Here is a 17332-nt window from a genome sequence, read left to right as displayed (position 1 = left end):
TCATTTGGCAGAAATCACACATTTTATTATAATACTAAAAACATACATCAGGATTGTCCCATCATGGTCACATTACATACCAGTGTCCCATCTGGAATGTCAATGCATCTCAGAAAGATAAAAAAAAAAAATAAGTGTGGTGAGTGAGGGACAAATGTGATTAAACAAAAGAATGTTTTTCAGAAGCAAAAAAAAAAATCTCAATATGTAAAATATGTAAGAATCAGTGGACACCCTGGGACTATATCCCCAAACCTTCCCCCGTGATTTCCCATTAGTTTTCTCCCGCTTACATTTCACAACACCCTAATCCAAACTGTTTTTCAGATATAAACCATTAGATAGAAATAGATATAAGTGATGCCAACAATCCCTTTTCATTTAACGGTGACACTCAAATAACAGAACTAAAACGGTGATTCAATGCTCAGTTATTCTGGCTAAAACTCAAATTCCCTTGTTCCCGGGCCAGACTCCGACCTGCGGCCCTTTGATGCACGTCATTCCCCCCTCTCTCTCTCCCCTTACATGTCTTCAGCTGTCCTGTCAAATAAAAGGCCTAAAATGCCCCCAAAAGTATCTTTAAAAAAATAAATTACTGAAATTCCCTCATGACAAAAATGAATGGCTAACTCCCTTCCAGAATGGATTTGGCTTTCTTGGAAGTGGCAGCATTAGGACTCTACTTTAGTGTTGTCCAGCGTAAAACATTGGCGTACACCAGTCATACATAGAATCAAGGTGGGACTCAATCAAACCTGAAATGGCTTAAAGATCAGCATTAATAACAAGAAGTGGAAGGACAGGCATCAACATCACAATTTCAAAAGTAAACACAACAAAATAGCTGATCAAATTCACATAATTAGTTCCTTACTGTATGAAAATATGACTGAAAAGTCACAGAATTATATGTATGTCTATAGTCTATACATTCTTGATGATGGAGCTCCAAACAGACATGATAAAACATATGTTTCAATTGATTTTCCCTTTTAAACATGTAGTTAAAATTCAAAGTAAACATACTTGGTGCCAGTGGCAAACCAGAAAACAGATTTTTTTAAATTAGCCAACTCAGTTCATTTGGCTACTGCTAAAGATTAAGCAAAGAGCGAGCAAGTTACATCAATTACCAAACCTTATACATCACCAAAACAAGAGCAAGCTTGGCCTGGCCTTTAATAGATGGCAACGCTGAAAGGATACATGGGTAAAAAGCAGATATGTGATATATTGGTCATCGTGCCAAAAGGCAAAAAACATCACAAAAGCTTGTGAGTCCTCAATATGTGCAATATTCAAATGAAAAACTGTCACTGGAAGTTCCACATATTTCACCAGCCCATTAATAACGAATCACCCAGTGGCTCGTCTGAAACCACTTCTATTTCAAACATACTGAGATCTAAAAAACTCCTGGAGTCAACACCAAACTCGCACTACAAAATGATATTGTCACATAGTTTTCCCCTATGGGTATTTTTTTTTTTCCATCATGTACAATAATGTTCAGTCCTACAGGGACATTATGTAAACAACACACTGAGGGGGCGGAGCTCTAGCTGTCGGGGGCTAGGATTGGCTGAGGGATCTGATGGACACTTGGTAGGCGGGGTCTGTTGTAGGCTGGAGGATGTTTGTAGTCAAAGATGGTCCTCTCAACTGAAACACACATCACATGTGGATTACTACTACTTAAAACCCCTTCCAGGAAATACACACTACATTTGAATTATGACATTTCACTTCATTTTGTCCTGTAGTTTGTTTTCAATATCAACTATTTTGTATTTTGCTTGATATTCCTATTTTCTTTTTTTTCTACACTAGTACTAGTGCATGCAATGACATTTAAGGTAAAGGTGACAAGTTTGAATTTAAGAATTGCAGGAGAAGCCATGGCTGCAATCAATTTTAGGACCAAAGTTTTTAATTTGTGATTTAAATATATTCAATCAATGAGGAGTTTGCGATATGTAGGGCTGGGTACAGAAACCCGTTGCTAATGTGGCACCTAAACAACCGGTATCTACCGGACCCAATGACAACGCAGATTTCGGTGTCTCATTTTGGTGGCACTTTAACGCCCGTGCTGCCCTCTGATGCTCCGAAACAGACGTTCCAGGTAACAAACATCCCTGCACGTGATGCTAGTCAACACTACACTTGGAAGCAGGTAACGTTAGCCTACCGTTAGCTAGTAGCTGTTCTAAAAGCTGGTCTGAAATGCTAAAAGCTAAACGGTCTTACATGTGGCTGTATCTCACTGGATAGGATTCCTACAGTCTGCAGCTAGAGACACAGAGGAGACTAGCTGACCTATGAGACGCCATGGACGCTGCCGGACAAACACCGCCGACTTAACGGTGCATTCAACTGCACCTCGTAAGCTGATTGGTACAACTCGAGAAACTAAGCTGCTGTTGTAAAGTAGCCTTCTGCCATCCAGCGGTTCTTTTTTTGGGGTTTACAGCAATTGACTGGTGAAATAAGTAATTGTTACTTTTTAAATGAAGCTTTTTAATTTGACCATATGGGCTTAGCAATAAACAAGGCGTTCTTTAACGTCACCGACTGTCGTTCTCTTCAGGCACAGTTTAGGCACCGTTTTACAAGTATCATTTTAGCACCATTATCGGAAAAAACTGTAAAGCTTAGCTTTAATTCAACTTTTAGCTTGATTACAGATTATTTCTTATAGACTTAATTTGAGAACAATCATTCTCTTATTATTATTTATGGATGTGTATTGTTAGTGGTAACAGCATACACAGCAGAATAATGCCAGCAAGCTGATCAGGGAACAGGGAGACTTCTTCCTAAAATATGTCTTACTTGGTGGGCACAGTGGGCGAGCCGGAGCGGTGGAAGTGGATATTCTGCCACTTGGCGTCGCGGCGGTGCCAGATGCGGGTCTCCTCTGACTGCATGGTGCGAGGCATGCCGTTGCAGTCGATGTACTGGGTGAGGCGGATGTAGGCGATGCAGGCGGCCTCGTCCCCGATCAGGTGGACGTGGGGGTTGAGCAGGATGGTGTGGATGGGCTGCTTCCCCTTGGACAGAGCTGCACAGGAGAAGAACATCAACGCTGTGGTAGGGACTTTAGTTTTGGCGTCGTTGGGCAAAAGTTCCATAACGATCTTTCATATACATATGAATAACGTTATTCAAGTGGTCGGAGAAAAAACTAGATTTCTGCTCCTCCTCTTGGCTCTGTGTTTAGACTTTGGATAGATCTCCCATTACGGGAGACTTTAGCCAATCGCAGGTCAATTTAGTGAGAGAGCGTTCCTATTGGCTGTTTTGTGCATGCGTATGCCCGTGCAACAGAGAGGCAGAGCTGCAGGAAGAGGTCTCACTCTACTTCAAATCCTGTGGTTTTGCAGCTCTAAGACTTAATGCGACAGCTCTTTAGAGGGTAAATTCTGAGGTGCAACTCAAGTCTACATTCACAGCAGTATCCCAAACGTGTGTTTCTGCCAGCTCTGATGCTTCACTCCACCATGTGAAACACCAGTTATTTACCATTCTCAAAGTAGAAGCGGTGGAAGTCGGTGCCCTCCACTAAGTTGCCCAAGGCCTCCGGCTCGAAGGACGTGAGGCCAGGATCACAGATCTTCCTGAAATAGAACACCACACAGCTATCAGAGTCACGGAAGAATGTAGAAGATAGAAGTCTGTCTGATGAAACTAACGTGAACTAACGTGTAGGCTTCAAAGTCGCCGTTGTTGATGGCCTCGATCAGCTGCTCGGTGACTTTAATAACCTCCTGCTTACGAGCTGAGAGACAGAGAAACACAGAAATGTTAGATTAGATGGGAAAACCACCGCTGATGAATGAAGAGAAGGACGAATTAAGGTTAAACGGACCGGTGTGGAACACAAGGACAACATCCACCCAAAATCACAACATCTCAAAAAACACACAGAAATACACTGAATGAAGGAAAGAGTGGCAGGTTAGTCAGCATGGTTCAACATATAACATCAACATTACCTTTCATGCTAAGTAGGCAAGCTAGGAAACAATGAATGGAAAGAATAAGAGCCGTTGCTGTGGCACACACACAATCCATTTTTTGTTTACCTTCAACAGCTGGTCCACTGCCGTTCCAAGCTAACTGAACACTAACAGTGTGCTGCTGTGCACTGGTTCCCTCAAGCGACAACCAAACCAAAACACTAACTGCAGAAAGGCGAAACATGCTCCCCGTGTAAAGTTTGCCTTTTTTGTTCCAGAGATGAAACTAGTCTCTGCTGCCTCAGACAGGCTAGTAGTAGCAGGAAGAGCTGGATGCAAAGCAGAACACCCTCCTCTGATTATATAAAAAACCTGACACAGCTGACGTAATGTTGTGGACTTTACTTTGCAAATAGAAACTTAGTACTGACCAGGTTCACTATCACTTTGCTAATGATGAAACAAAAATGAAACATTATGAGAAAAAAAAACAAATAATGTATTTCATTCCCAAACAAAGGCCATAGCCTGTGAGGAGGGGTCAGACAATGCCTGATTTTAGGTCCAGAAAAGTGAGGGTGTGGTGACAGCTTCTGCCCTGTGAGCGGCGCTGTGGGACAGCTGCACCGCTCTGACACACAGTGGATGAGGAGTGGTTCGGTTTGGATTCATTAGTCCCACGGATCCATTTTCTTTTTTTTTAATCTAAGTGCCACATGATTTTAAACTTAATTTTCAGAGGATAGGGCATTTTTATAATGGAATATTGTTGAGCTGAAACACATCTGAGTTAATGTGACATGTCCATAAGGCTGGAGCTAAATCAAAGTTGTAAATGCTGTAATAACTGAAAAGAAATTTATCTGGGTGGGGATGGCGCAATGGATATGACACATGCCTTTGGTGTGGGAGACCCGGGTTCGATTCCCACTGCGATACATCGAGCATTGTGTCCCTGAGCAAGACACTTAACTCCTAGTTGCTCCAGAGGCATGCAACCTCTGACATATATAGCAATTGTAAGTCGCTTTGGATAAACGCGTCTGCTAAATGACATGTAATGTAATCATAACTATGATGCAATTGTAGCAACTTATTTGAATGTATCGGACATTCATTAATATGAACAAAGTTATGCACTAAAGCTTTAAGTCAAGGCTAAATGACCAATTCAGCAAAGTATAAGGTAATTAAAACAGACTTTCAAGTCGCATTTCAAAAGGCCAACCACCCCCGTAGTGACGAGGTCAGAGCCTTGACACCACATATCACAGGAAAGAGTTGAAATGAGTGCTAACAGAAGGGTACTGGTCCCTACCTCTCACGTCCTCGTCCTCGATGGTGGTATTGGCACTCTCACTGGACTCCTGTGAAACGACAAATAAGAGACATGAGTAGAACTAGCCTGCCACGAAAGGCCAAACATATCGTGCAGCGCTATTTTGGGTAGTAGCATCTTTTATCACAGTGTCAAGATACTTTAACTAGCGACATGAACTAGCATGACTCTGTTCAACTTCCCTTCTACAGAACAAATATCAAGCCAAATATCATTTCACGATAAGAAATCAAAATACTTTCCATTATATTAAAGGATAATTCAGGCGTATTAACCATGTGGGTATCATATTTGTATTTGTCATTTCTGTCACTACAGAGAAGTGTCATTATTAGTCAGATTATCCAGGGTATCTAATCCACTGGTTGCTAACTTTTTGTGACAGATTTTTAGATGCTTGAAATCATCCAGAAATTTATAAGATACAAATTATTTTTATTTTCCCTTCCAACAACTTTCGCTAACCTGAGGGTTTCTCAGCTTTAAAGGGTAACTACCGTTTATTTCAACATGTTTTTCAACCCTATTTTCCTATGTTTTTGTGTCTAAGTGACTGCTGGAAACAACAATCTTGGACATTGGTCCAGTATTAAGGGAGATTGAAACAAGCTACAATGCAAGTTAATAGGACAATTGTCCAGCTTGTATTTACCTTCACAAAAGTGCTCATTTTGCTGCTGACAGGCTCAGATTAATATTCTAAATGTTTGACAACATTATGGAAAGGATTTCTAAGGAGGTCGACTTTTAAAACTTCGTTGAGACCTTTCTGTTCAACCAGAAACGGCTCTGAAGTCGCTAGCGCTATAAACCCAGACTCTTTAAAAAAGCAATACTTTTAGTGTGTATAGAGCCAACATATTTTCACATGTAAAATCTATGTGTTTCAACCAAAACTAGAGTTGTGATGGAGTCTGGTGGGTTTAGCGAACGCAATTTGGCGGATGTTTTTAGGTTTAAAAAAAAAGGATCTTACTCTTTAACAGAAAGGTCGACCTCCTTACAAATCCTTTCCATAATGTTGTCAGACAGAATATTAGAATAGAATATTAATCTGAGTCTGTCAGTGACAAAACAAGCACTTTTTTGAAGGTAAAAATACATGCTGCACAATTGTCCTATTAACTACATTGTAGCTTGTTTTCTCTGCTGCCGACTACAGCGATCTCACTTAACACTGGACCAATGTCTAAGATTGTTGTTCCCATCAGTCACTTAGACAAACAGATAGGAACATAGGGTCCAGGTTGGGAAAAAAAAACAAAAAACGGTAGTTACCCTTTAAGTGAGTACCATCTTATTATTAGCAATCATAATGATGCCCAAAACTAAAATTGATTTATCCTTTATATGGATTCCCACACATCTATGTGCATTAAGCCTTTTCATCCCTTTAAGGAGTATCTCATGTTGCACGACACACTGCTTGTACAATGATCTGATCTTTGTAGACATAAACACAAAAAAAACAATATTGCATTAGTTCAAGTGATGCATTAGGCAAACAGCTGGACACTGTACACTTTATGGAGATACTCCAAAACACTATGCACAAGAATACATACTGTATGTCACACTCTGAGCTACGACACCATGTCACTGCACAAAGCAAAAGATACAAGCATGCATGTGGTCCCACACTGTCATCTGATGCTCTATACACGATCATGTAGAGATGGATTCCAGGCTATTCTGTTAAGGCTCAGAACAGCTTCGGTATCCATGGTATATCATGGTCGTTATTTTGTTCCAACAGCATGCATAATCCCTTTGTCACGCAACTGCTCAAAACTCATTTTTCAACTACAATGGCTAAACATGCTCTTCCACAGGTTTAACCACTGGCATGTAGGATGACACAAACTCAGTTCAGATCCTACATAATAACAATCACATAAATATCCAGAATAGTAAGTAATACACAAAATTGAACACCTCGATGACCAATGTTAAGTCAAAGAATGGCATGCAACAGTTGATAACAGCATGCAATATCTCAGAGAAATACCATAGCCCCTTGTTTTAGAAGTCTCAATAACATCCAATGGCACACAAACATAGTCACCAGAAGCAACATTAAGGCTTTACTCTAACTGGCGCACACATCAGCAGCACACCACAGCTTCAGACTAGCATCTGCTCAGCTGTATACCTTGTTTCCATCAGCTGGGTTGTGGATAACAGTGGTTTGAGGCTCCTGATTTGAGAGAACCAACAGTAGGAAGAGAGGTTGGTGCAGAACAAATGTGAGTTAGGAAGAACGTTTGACACAAGTGTATTTTGCAAGAAAAGGAAAAGAAAAAACAAGAAGGGGAGACTGACATACTGCTATTCAGAGGAAAGCAAGTCGATACTAAAAACAGCATCACTACAGCACGACTACACACCTACTCAGTCTATGCTATGGACACATGGGATGTTATGGCACTGGAAGTTGTGACAATTCCCTGAACATCAATTATATCAAGTGTTACACCACAGATGATCAAGTTTTACCCAACACTGATGAAATCATGACAATAACTGACATTAAACATGGACTTAAGAGAAATGAGCCATAGAATACAAACTTCTTTTTCTACAGCTAAAATATTCAGAAAAACGTTTACGTAAAAATGTAAAAGGCAAGCCTTTGACCAATAACACGCTACTTAACAAGTTTAAGCCAAGGACCCCTTAACTGAGATAGATGGATCAGGGACCCCCAGCTACATATATTGTTTAAAATTAAGTTGCATATTAAACTTACAATACAATAACGTGTGGGCAGCATCAAGCCTTTAAACATACCCTTCAATAAGCTGTTACAATAATAACTGTTGGCATGATTTCATAAATCATGTTTTAATGTTAAACATACATGTGGCACAGTGAATCCTTAGGATGAACTGTATCTGTGGATGGCTACTTTAGTGACTACCTTACCTATAAGCCAGTTAGCCTATCAATATGTGGCTTTTCACAAATAGGCTGATTTATATTTGCTAATAATATGTTGGATTCATGTTAAGAAATTTTAGTTTTTGAAAAGAAAAAAAAAATTCCAAAAATGTAACAATAATTTGGTGGCCCCCCTGCAGTAACTCTGACGACCCCCTGTTGAAGATCTCTGCTCTAAAGAGAGTAAAGACATCCTTAACACAGGATAGGACAAAGACATGTAGACAGAAGTGTATTATCAGGATGAATTTCCTACTCACACGTATAGTATATGCGTTTGCTGTCCACGAGTGCTGTATGACCGTGGAACACGATTCACTTTGACTAAAACCTCTAAAAGGGCAGGCTGGGCTATCTGCATGTGAACTCTCTCAGTGATGCTCATGTTTTCTGACAGAAATACACGGTCCCTATCCACCACAGGATAATGCCACGGTTGCCAGTGCTGGATTTGTGCTGTAAGTGTGCATGGCTACAGTACATGTGACCGTGACTGGTTTGAGTTATAGAAGTGAAAGAGAAGGGGTAAAAATCTCATCATTTCTTGCATAGACAGTGGACAGTTTTATGCGATTATATTTTAGGCTTTTGTTGCCTTTATTGGATAAGACAGCTTAAGGCAGGACACTGGGAGAGAAAGGGGAATGACATGCAGTAAAGGGCCATGGGTCGGAATTGAACCCGGGCCACTGTGGTAAGGACTGAGCCTTGGTACATGGGGGCGCACGGTCAACCAAGTGAGGTACCAGGGCGCCCCAGGTGACTGGTACTTTTAAGATTTGGATGGCTGTGGAACCGTCCTGGTTGAATTATCAGTATTATCGGACGGTTGCAACTTTTTTCAAAGATTTGCTTTCTCTTTGTATCAATCTCATGTCTGTGCTGTAGTTAGAACATGGTTAACTTAGCTTAGCATAAAGACTGAAAGCAGGGGAAACAGCTAGCCTAGTTCTGCCAAAGCTAAAGAATAGATCAACACATCTAAAGTTGACTAATGACATGAACTCTGTTTGCTTAAATCTACTTTATAAACTGAAATGTAAAAATGATAACTTGTGTTTAATGGGAGTGTTCGCAAAGAAATAGTTCCAACATGTAACTCCTCTTAAACCTTTGCGTTTGCATTGAGATTAAACAAAACAAGATACATCATCATCATCATCATCATCAATGAATGAATAACTATCATGTTAAGAAAAGAAGTCAACTACAACTCCCGTGGTGCAGTTCTGTTGTGTGCGATGCTAACAATGAGGAATCTAAAGATTAACCTGATAAAAAATTCACTTTTGGGTTCTGGGTCAATTTTGGATGAAGCAAGTACGGTGTGGCGTTTTTTGTTCCAAATGATGCTTTGATTCAAGTCTGATTGGCTCATGGGTACTGTAGTTTGTAGAGCTATTTGGGGCCCAAACAGAAAAACCTTGACTGAAGATAGACCAGAGATATGAAGCATAACATAAACCTTAATTTATTTGATTTAACCAGGGGGCTCAGCTGTCCTACTTTCAAAAATATTGAGGTTATCATTTACAATAGTTACAGTGGTAAGAAATGCTAAAAAAAAATCCACCCAATAGCAAACCAGCGTTGTCTCCAGTTTGGTTGACAACAATGGCTTGAAACCTGTGACAAGTGTACATTAGCCACAGTTGACATGCAATGGCCCCAGTGTTGCCATTACAGCAGTCATCAACAACAAAAGGAAAACGTAGCAATGTACAGCAATGTGGCAACGCAATAAAATGCGCATGACAGCTCGTGTAACACAACCATGTCATTTAACACAAGCTTTATGGAAAACAATCACCATCAACAATAAAGTGAAAAAGACACACATCACTGAAAGTATGGCCAGATAGACTGTTCGAAACAGACGGGCATGCAGACATGCAGGCAGCAAGGCAGGGAGACAGTGTACCAGAGAAGGAGTGGGGGCAGGCTCTTTGGGGCTGGTGACCACATTGGCCTTGTTGTTGATCTGGAGTGACAGAGTGGACAGACAGGTGGACAGACGGGACAGGGCACAAGTGTCAAGACTTGGTGTTCAAACAATCACTCCTCAAGCAGCTGCTGTGGAGGGAAAAGTGGAGCGTTGTGTTCAAGAGTTGCTTTCAAGAAGGTTTCAAGTCCATCACTGCGTACATCAAAAAAGGTGTGAGCCATCCAGCACCGAACACTCCAGCTTCAGTTTTCAGTCTTAACAGTCATTAAGAACCAAACACCATAGCATAAAAACATCAACTGCTGTTTTTTTTTTCTATGTGTTTGTGTCTAAGTGACTGATGGGAACAACAATCTTTGACATTGTTCCAGTATTAAGAGAGATCGCTGCAGTCGGCAGCGGAGAAACAAGCTACAATGTCAGTTAATAGGACGATTGTCGAGCTTATATTTACCTTCACTAAAGTGCTTGTTTTGCCGTTGACAGGCTCAGATTAAAGTGTCTGACAACATTATGGAAAATATTTCTAAATATTTCTAATTTTTCCTCATTCGAAGATATGCTGGCTCTATACATGCTAAAAGTATTGTTTTTTTGAGTGAGTCTCGTGGGTTTAGCGCTTGCGATCTCAAGCTTTCTGGTTAAACAAAAAGTTTTTAAAAAGTCACATATGAGTTTCCGTGTTTTCTGTCATATCTACAATGTTATGGATTTTTCAAATAATGCGGTAAATTTATTTTAGAAAAATCCCGGTGAGTTAAAACGTCCAGATTTCCAACTATTCTGAACGCTCCGGTTTCAACAGTTTTTTCTACTCTCTGCTAAGTGTTACGCAACTCTAAGCCGGCCTTCTATGATTGGTCATCTGCTCCAGGTAGGCAGGACTGGAGTGTTTGTTTTTAAGCCACTGCTGTGTTAACATTGTCCTATGTAGCTACATGCTGACGGCAGTACAATATGAACCTTGGTTTAAATTAATTTTAATTAATAATTTGGTTTAAAAGCCTTTATTGGGGATTTTTCACGGTACAAAGTCCTGCTATATACTCCGGTGCAGTAGCTCCAGCTTCAAATTAGTGAAACACGGAGCACAAATTCCTGGAAACACTCTGGCCAATCAGAGCAGACTGGGCTTTCTCGGGGGGGGCTTAAAGGAACACGCCGACTTATTGGGAATTTAGCTTATTCACAGTAACCCCCAGAGTAAGACAAGTCAATACATACCCTTCTCATCTCCGTGTGTGCTGTAACGCTGTAATCATCAATGCAAATGTGCCCCATAAGGCTACATTGCAGCTTGGTCAGTGGCTGCTAGCCACTGTTTTCTCGCTTAATACTGGACCAATTTCAACGATTGTTGTTCCCATTAGTTACTTACACACAAGAACGTAGGAAAATAGAGTAAAGGATGAAAAATGCCCAAATTTCCCTTTAAAAGAAGAGTGAATAACCACATTGGAGCATTCTAATCCGAGGTCTGTCTGCTTACAGTGCAAGATGATAAGCTGTTCTCATGACTTGGATAAGACACCTGAGATACAGTATTCTCCAAAATGTTAATGCTTCTATCTTTGCCCAAGAGATCATGTCAACCCTTCATTTGACTGGATGGGTTTACAGTGTATAGCACAAAGAATTGTTAAAGAAAGTTGGCGGGATAATATAGTAATTACCTGACTATGTTACCCAAGCAGCTTTCCGAGGCTACACTATAATCACAGTGGTGATATGAGCTAACTGCTTATGTCAACATAACATGCTCAATTAACTCATTACATGTTGATTTACCTTCATACCTATACTTTTACTGACGCTTACTTCTCCACAGGCAGAGTAGTCAGTATCCTTGACGTTCTACTTCTGGGATTGTTCCGTTGCTGCCGGAAAATCCGCCGGATTTCACTTATTTAGGCTGGATATACGTTGCCTTGGGCTTGCTTTGTGTTGGCATTCTAAACTCATGTACACTCTAACACATGTTCCACCAAAACAAGTTCCTTCCCAGCCTATTTTTCAGAGGCACCGCAGCTTTTAGCCGAATGCTATGTGGAGAAGCCAGACTCTCTTCCAGAGCGCTTTGGAGGAGGGTCTGGCAAAGCAAGACTAGAGGCAGAGTGACAAACAAGGACGAAAGCCTCAGCAGCTGTGTTCCCATGGTCTTCATGAAATATGACCGCTACAGTAGCTTGGAAAATAGCTCTATGGAACACAGAATTTGATGAATTTACTGTTTATCAGACCACAAATAAGACAAACATTAGATAGCTAGCGCACCCCGCAGGCCTGTTGAGTCCCTCCCCACAGCTAGGAGACTTTGCCAGACCTTCAGTTAGCGGCTGTAGCAACTCAAATTCAGCTAGCCTTGGGTCTAACCTGTAACCAAATCATTCCCTTCAAATATCGGGAATCATATCACAATATCAGTCAAAATAATCGATTAGATATTTTTTCTCATATCGTGCAGCCCTAATGTAAACTCCATACTACATGCAAATGTGACTATATAGCACTTTTCTAGTGTTAACAACTTCTCAAAGCGCTTTTACATAGTACAGGAAGCATCTACAATTCACACACATTCATACACTGTGGCCGAGGCTGCCGTACAAGGTGCCACCTGCTCATCAGATAAACACTCATAACCACACGCCGATGGCACAGCATCGGGAGTTCAGTGTCTTGCCCAAGGACACTTCGACTTGGGACAGCAGGGCCAGGGATTGAAACACCGACCTTCCTATTGGAGGATGATCGGAACCACATCTGCCCCAAATATAAAAAAAAAATACTAGTTTCAGAATTTGATAACTGAGGACAGAAAACCTTGACAAATCATATACACAGGAAAACAGTAAAAGTAATCAGATTACTCTTAGTTCCATGTAAACATCACATCCTGTGATGAACTATGTGAGCATGTAAACATAACCTCTGACCAAGACATGGACATGTATCAGTGTCTTCAAAACAGCATGGTGGACTGTCAGCTATAGCTTCTGAGTCGCATTCTAAAGCTAGAGTAAAATAAAAAGATGACAGGGTTTTTTTTTAACCTCTAACTTTAATGAACAAAGAATAGGGTCAGTGTTTGACATCATCCATTTGATATGTGTAAAAAGTCCTGAAAAACTGTAGAGAAATAAAACTACAGACTTAGATTTATTCTTATGCTGGGGACACAGAACATGACTAAACTTGAGCCACATAAAAAGAAAAAAAGCATTTTGAAAGAACACTATTGTATTCACCATCTATTGTTTTACTTCTCTTTTTGCACTGATTGATTGATGATTAATCTAAGGGTCATGAGTCCAACCCCCCCAACAGATCCATCTGAACCCGACACCAGGAAGAAGGTCTCAAGTTTGTATAAATTAATTGGATTTATTTAGTTACTTTTAAAAAGGCGTTCAATGTAAATGCATATTATATAGAGAGCTTCACCTCTACCTACACTGTGTGTTCAGTCATGCAGTGCCTCCCCAGTCTGAAGCAGCCTTGTGGGGAAATTTAAATACAAAAAGGGCTTTTCTACTGCTACCCACTGCAGGCATCAGCGAGATCAGCCAGGCCTACCCTCAAAGGTCCGATACCGTCAGTCTTCCTTTTCTGCATCGAGCAGCCACAACACAACGAGAGAGACAATTAACCTAGGCCTGACTGTGCCACGCACGCACGCATGCATTGCTAGATACCACTAGGGTTACGTGAGAAAATGCTCTGCTATTTGGGTGAAGTAACCCTTTAAAAAGGGGAAAAAACTTAAGAGATGATAGTGTTGGTGGAAGAGTAATGATGTTTGCGCTGATGAACAACCTAAACAAGGGTGAAATAAATGAGTTAAAGGAAGGGGGTGGACACACACACAATAGAGAATTTCATCATATGACAGCTGAGTGGAGAATGGCAGAGGGCTCTTCCACCCTTAATCATAATTTAACAATCAGTTATTAATTTCCAACAGTTTCCTTAGCTCACACAGCCGATGTTCCTCCTCTCACACAGATTGACAATGTAGAGGGGGGTAATTATTGGGAAATATGTGTTACACCCACTTGGGCAAGATTGCACTGAGGCGACATGAGCTCCTGTTAGTAGTGTTTTTTGAGTTCATGGACCACAATGCAACAGTATTCAAAGAACACTTACACAAGAGCTAAAACCTGCTGAGGTTGAAACAATTTAAAAAAAGGAGCACATTAGCTTTCTGTACAAGAAACGAAAACAGAGAAGTGTGAAGACTGAGAGGGAAACTGAACTTACTTTGATGCCATCCGCTTTTTTGTTCAGCAGGCTCTTGGCTGCTGTGGGGAAAAAAAATATAACAATGCAAGGATATAAGTGGCCAGCTGGAGAGAGAGAGAGAGACACACACACACACACACACACACACACACACACACACACACACACACACACACACACACACACACACACACACACACACACACACACACACACACACACACACACACACACACACACACACACACACACACACACAGCAACCTCAGAGGGCACTGAGAAACAGAAACATGCTAATTAAGCCAGGAGATGAAATAAAACTCGGTGAATCATTAGCCTATAACATGCAATTACAGTAGATCCCTCTGACAAGACTGTAGGAGACACTGGATGGTGTTTAGTGTTCCTTTCTCTGCCCACTTTCACATCTCAAACATGCTACGGACACACCAATGATTTGTATGCAGTGAGCTAAAATCATACGAGTGTTTTATTTTTGGGGGGTTTACATGCAAAAACCCAAACAGATGATTGGTAGTGGCAGGGGTAGACAGTGAGGGTTTTTTATTGCCAGCAGCAAATTGTCAAACTGTACACATGCACGTTTAGGAACTGATAGAGGCTTTGCATTGACATCACATATCTTTTAGCAGCCATATTGGAGGAACATTTTATAAGGAACATTTAAAAAAAAAAGAAAAAGAAAACAAAAAGAAATATACTGTGGTAGTTTGTAGTCTGTACAAATTAATGTATTCACTAAAATATTAATTATACTTTTCGGGAACACTTTATTTGAAGGGGTGATCATAAGACTGACATGACAGTCATTATTGTCACATTTTGATTGAGAGTCATTTTGAGTGTTCATGACTGTAATTAAGTGTCATTCGGTAAATTATGACACTTTTAATGCAAAGTTAGCATTGTCCGAGATGTCTTTGACATGACAACTTGACATTAAGCAAGACAGTACAACCTGTCGAGGTCTTTGTAATGACAACTTGACATTAACCTAGACAACATAACCTGCCATAAATATTTCATGACAGGCCCAATTATCAAACTTTAATAAACTATTTAGCTTTATGTGTTTATATAAAAAAATTTATATTCTTCAGTCATTTGTCTGCAGCATATTCTTTTAAAAGAATCGGGAAAATTGTATTGTGAACTTGAACTCATATTGAACTGGGAGTTGAGTGTATTGTTAGATCCCTAATACGCCATACCGAGTATGCTTCCATAGTAGCAGCAACTTCTGGTCTTTTGCATGTTCCGTAAGCAATATGGCCACCAATGGATGCACTGTGTCAGCTAAGAGCCTGTTATTGATGCTTTGGTAGACATGACATGCCTAAATACCAAACCTGGCAGTGTAGTGTGACGCTGGGAAGAAGAGCCAATTGCGCCAAGAACTCTTACCTTACACAGGAGTTACCACACAAGAGCAGGAAGGAAGAAAAACAAAAGTCAATAAGGTCACTGACATAATACTGCCAACTGAGAAAATCTATGCGAATAAACCAAATGTAATCGTGACTGTCATTTGTCATGATGAGACAAATCAATTATGTTTGACTCAGTTGAAACACTTTGCCCTTTACAAGGGACCTGAAGAGGGGACTGCATCGATCTGTGTGGTCATTCAGTCTCTGTTGATAGCAACTGAAAAGGGAGGCCCGGTGGAGCTTTTGGGCTCAAGGCCAGGGGAATTGAAAGAAAAAAAAAAAGCAGAATTCAAAAGAGCAGCATGTAAAACAATACCTAAAAATACACAATGAAGACAAGAGTTAGGAGGTGTCAAGAAAACAATCTCTCCTCAGTAATGATATTTGCGCCTAGAAGGACAGCATGTCTTACAAGGGAACAGCATTTCAAGCATCAATCTTCATTGGTTCAGTCCTACCTGAGAAGTTGCGAGTGGCCAGCATGGTAGTCAGGATAGCACCCTAGGGAGAGAGAAATAGACACTATGTTTACATTGGCTGAAAGGTTAGTTTGCTCCTACTTCAGAGAAGCACAAGAGAAACTTTGTACAGTGATTGGTTCAGATATATGTATGTCAATATTGCCAGTATTGTCATAACTGCCCAGGGACTACAAGTGAAAATTAGCAATTGTTGCTATAACCTGGCCCAAGACATATTCTCTTGTATTACAAGTTTAATGTTTATTTGTGCATCGTCCCTGTTTCAAATAAATACATTTCCAATACAGTACCAGCAACCGCCCTTTTAAACTGCTAGCTAACTAGCCAGCCACTAAAAGAGTAAACTCTTAACAACTTACCGAAAAGAGATACAAAAATATTTTCAAAAATAGGCATATGCTTATTTTTTCAAAGTGCTGTAGTACAACTAGCAGGAGACAAGTAATAATTGAGGTACGTTTAGAGACACTACCTTATTTAATCATTAAATTAATAAAGATTTTTGTTGCATCTCTTTTCGGTGTTGTAGTTTAAGTTTTGCCGTCTCAACACAGGAACTAAACAGAGCCGAATTAGCAGAACTTTGATGCATTTCTTTCACATCTATTGCAGTCAGATTCACTGTGTTCACTCAGTAGGAATCCCTTCACATGGGTAGGCACTTGTAATGACATTTGGAACATGTTAAGAGGCTAAAAGCACATTTAAAACCTGTCCGGTTTCAGGGTCCTGGGTGCTAACGCTAGCAGGAGGATAACACGGTGTAGGCAGCACCGATTGTTTTCATTTTTCTCGCTACTGACAGCACTTTAAATGTACAAACAGAGCTACGCGTTGAAATTGACCGACCTTTAATAGTTATTTAACTTTAAAAAACTATGATATGATGATTTATAATGTTTACTAGTTATTAGTAATATATGCATGTGTAATTTAGTGCACTAAAAAATTATTAGTTTATAAAT

At 40.3% G+C, this 17332-nt stretch overlaps 1 protein-coding gene across 2 annotated transcripts in view; it reads right to left on the bottom strand.

Annotated features, from left to right (window-relative positions):
• camk2d1 (calcium/calmodulin-dependent protein kinase (CaM kinase) II delta 1) overlaps positions 1-17332 on the bottom strand; it is a 104486-nt gene continuing 87154 nt past the window's right edge. For both annotated transcript variants that reach the window (XM_028564038.1, XM_028564039.1), the window contains exons 12-18: positions 16344-16386; positions 14453-14490; positions 5284-5332; positions 3709-3784; positions 3529-3623; positions 2839-3067; positions 1-1665 (exon numbers count right to left, since the gene is read on the bottom strand). In XM_028564038.1, coding sequence (XP_028419839.1) covers positions 1662-1665; positions 2839-3067; positions 3529-3623; positions 3709-3784; positions 5284-5332; positions 14453-14490; positions 16344-16386 — 534 coding nt within the window. In that variant the 3' untranslated portion in view covers positions 1-1661. The remainder of the gene's footprint in view (positions 1666-2838; positions 3068-3528; positions 3624-3708; positions 3785-5283; positions 5333-14452; positions 14491-16343; positions 16387-17332) is intronic.

This window comes from Perca flavescens, chromosome 19, assembly GCF_004354835.1.
Source record: "Perca flavescens isolate YP-PL-M2 chromosome 19, PFLA_1.0, whole genome shotgun sequence".
NCBI classification, from domain to species: Eukaryota; Metazoa; Chordata; class Actinopteri; order Perciformes; family Percidae; genus Perca; species Perca flavescens.
Note: the sequence above shows the minus strand (reverse complement) of the source record. Positions and strands in the feature narration are given on the sequence as shown.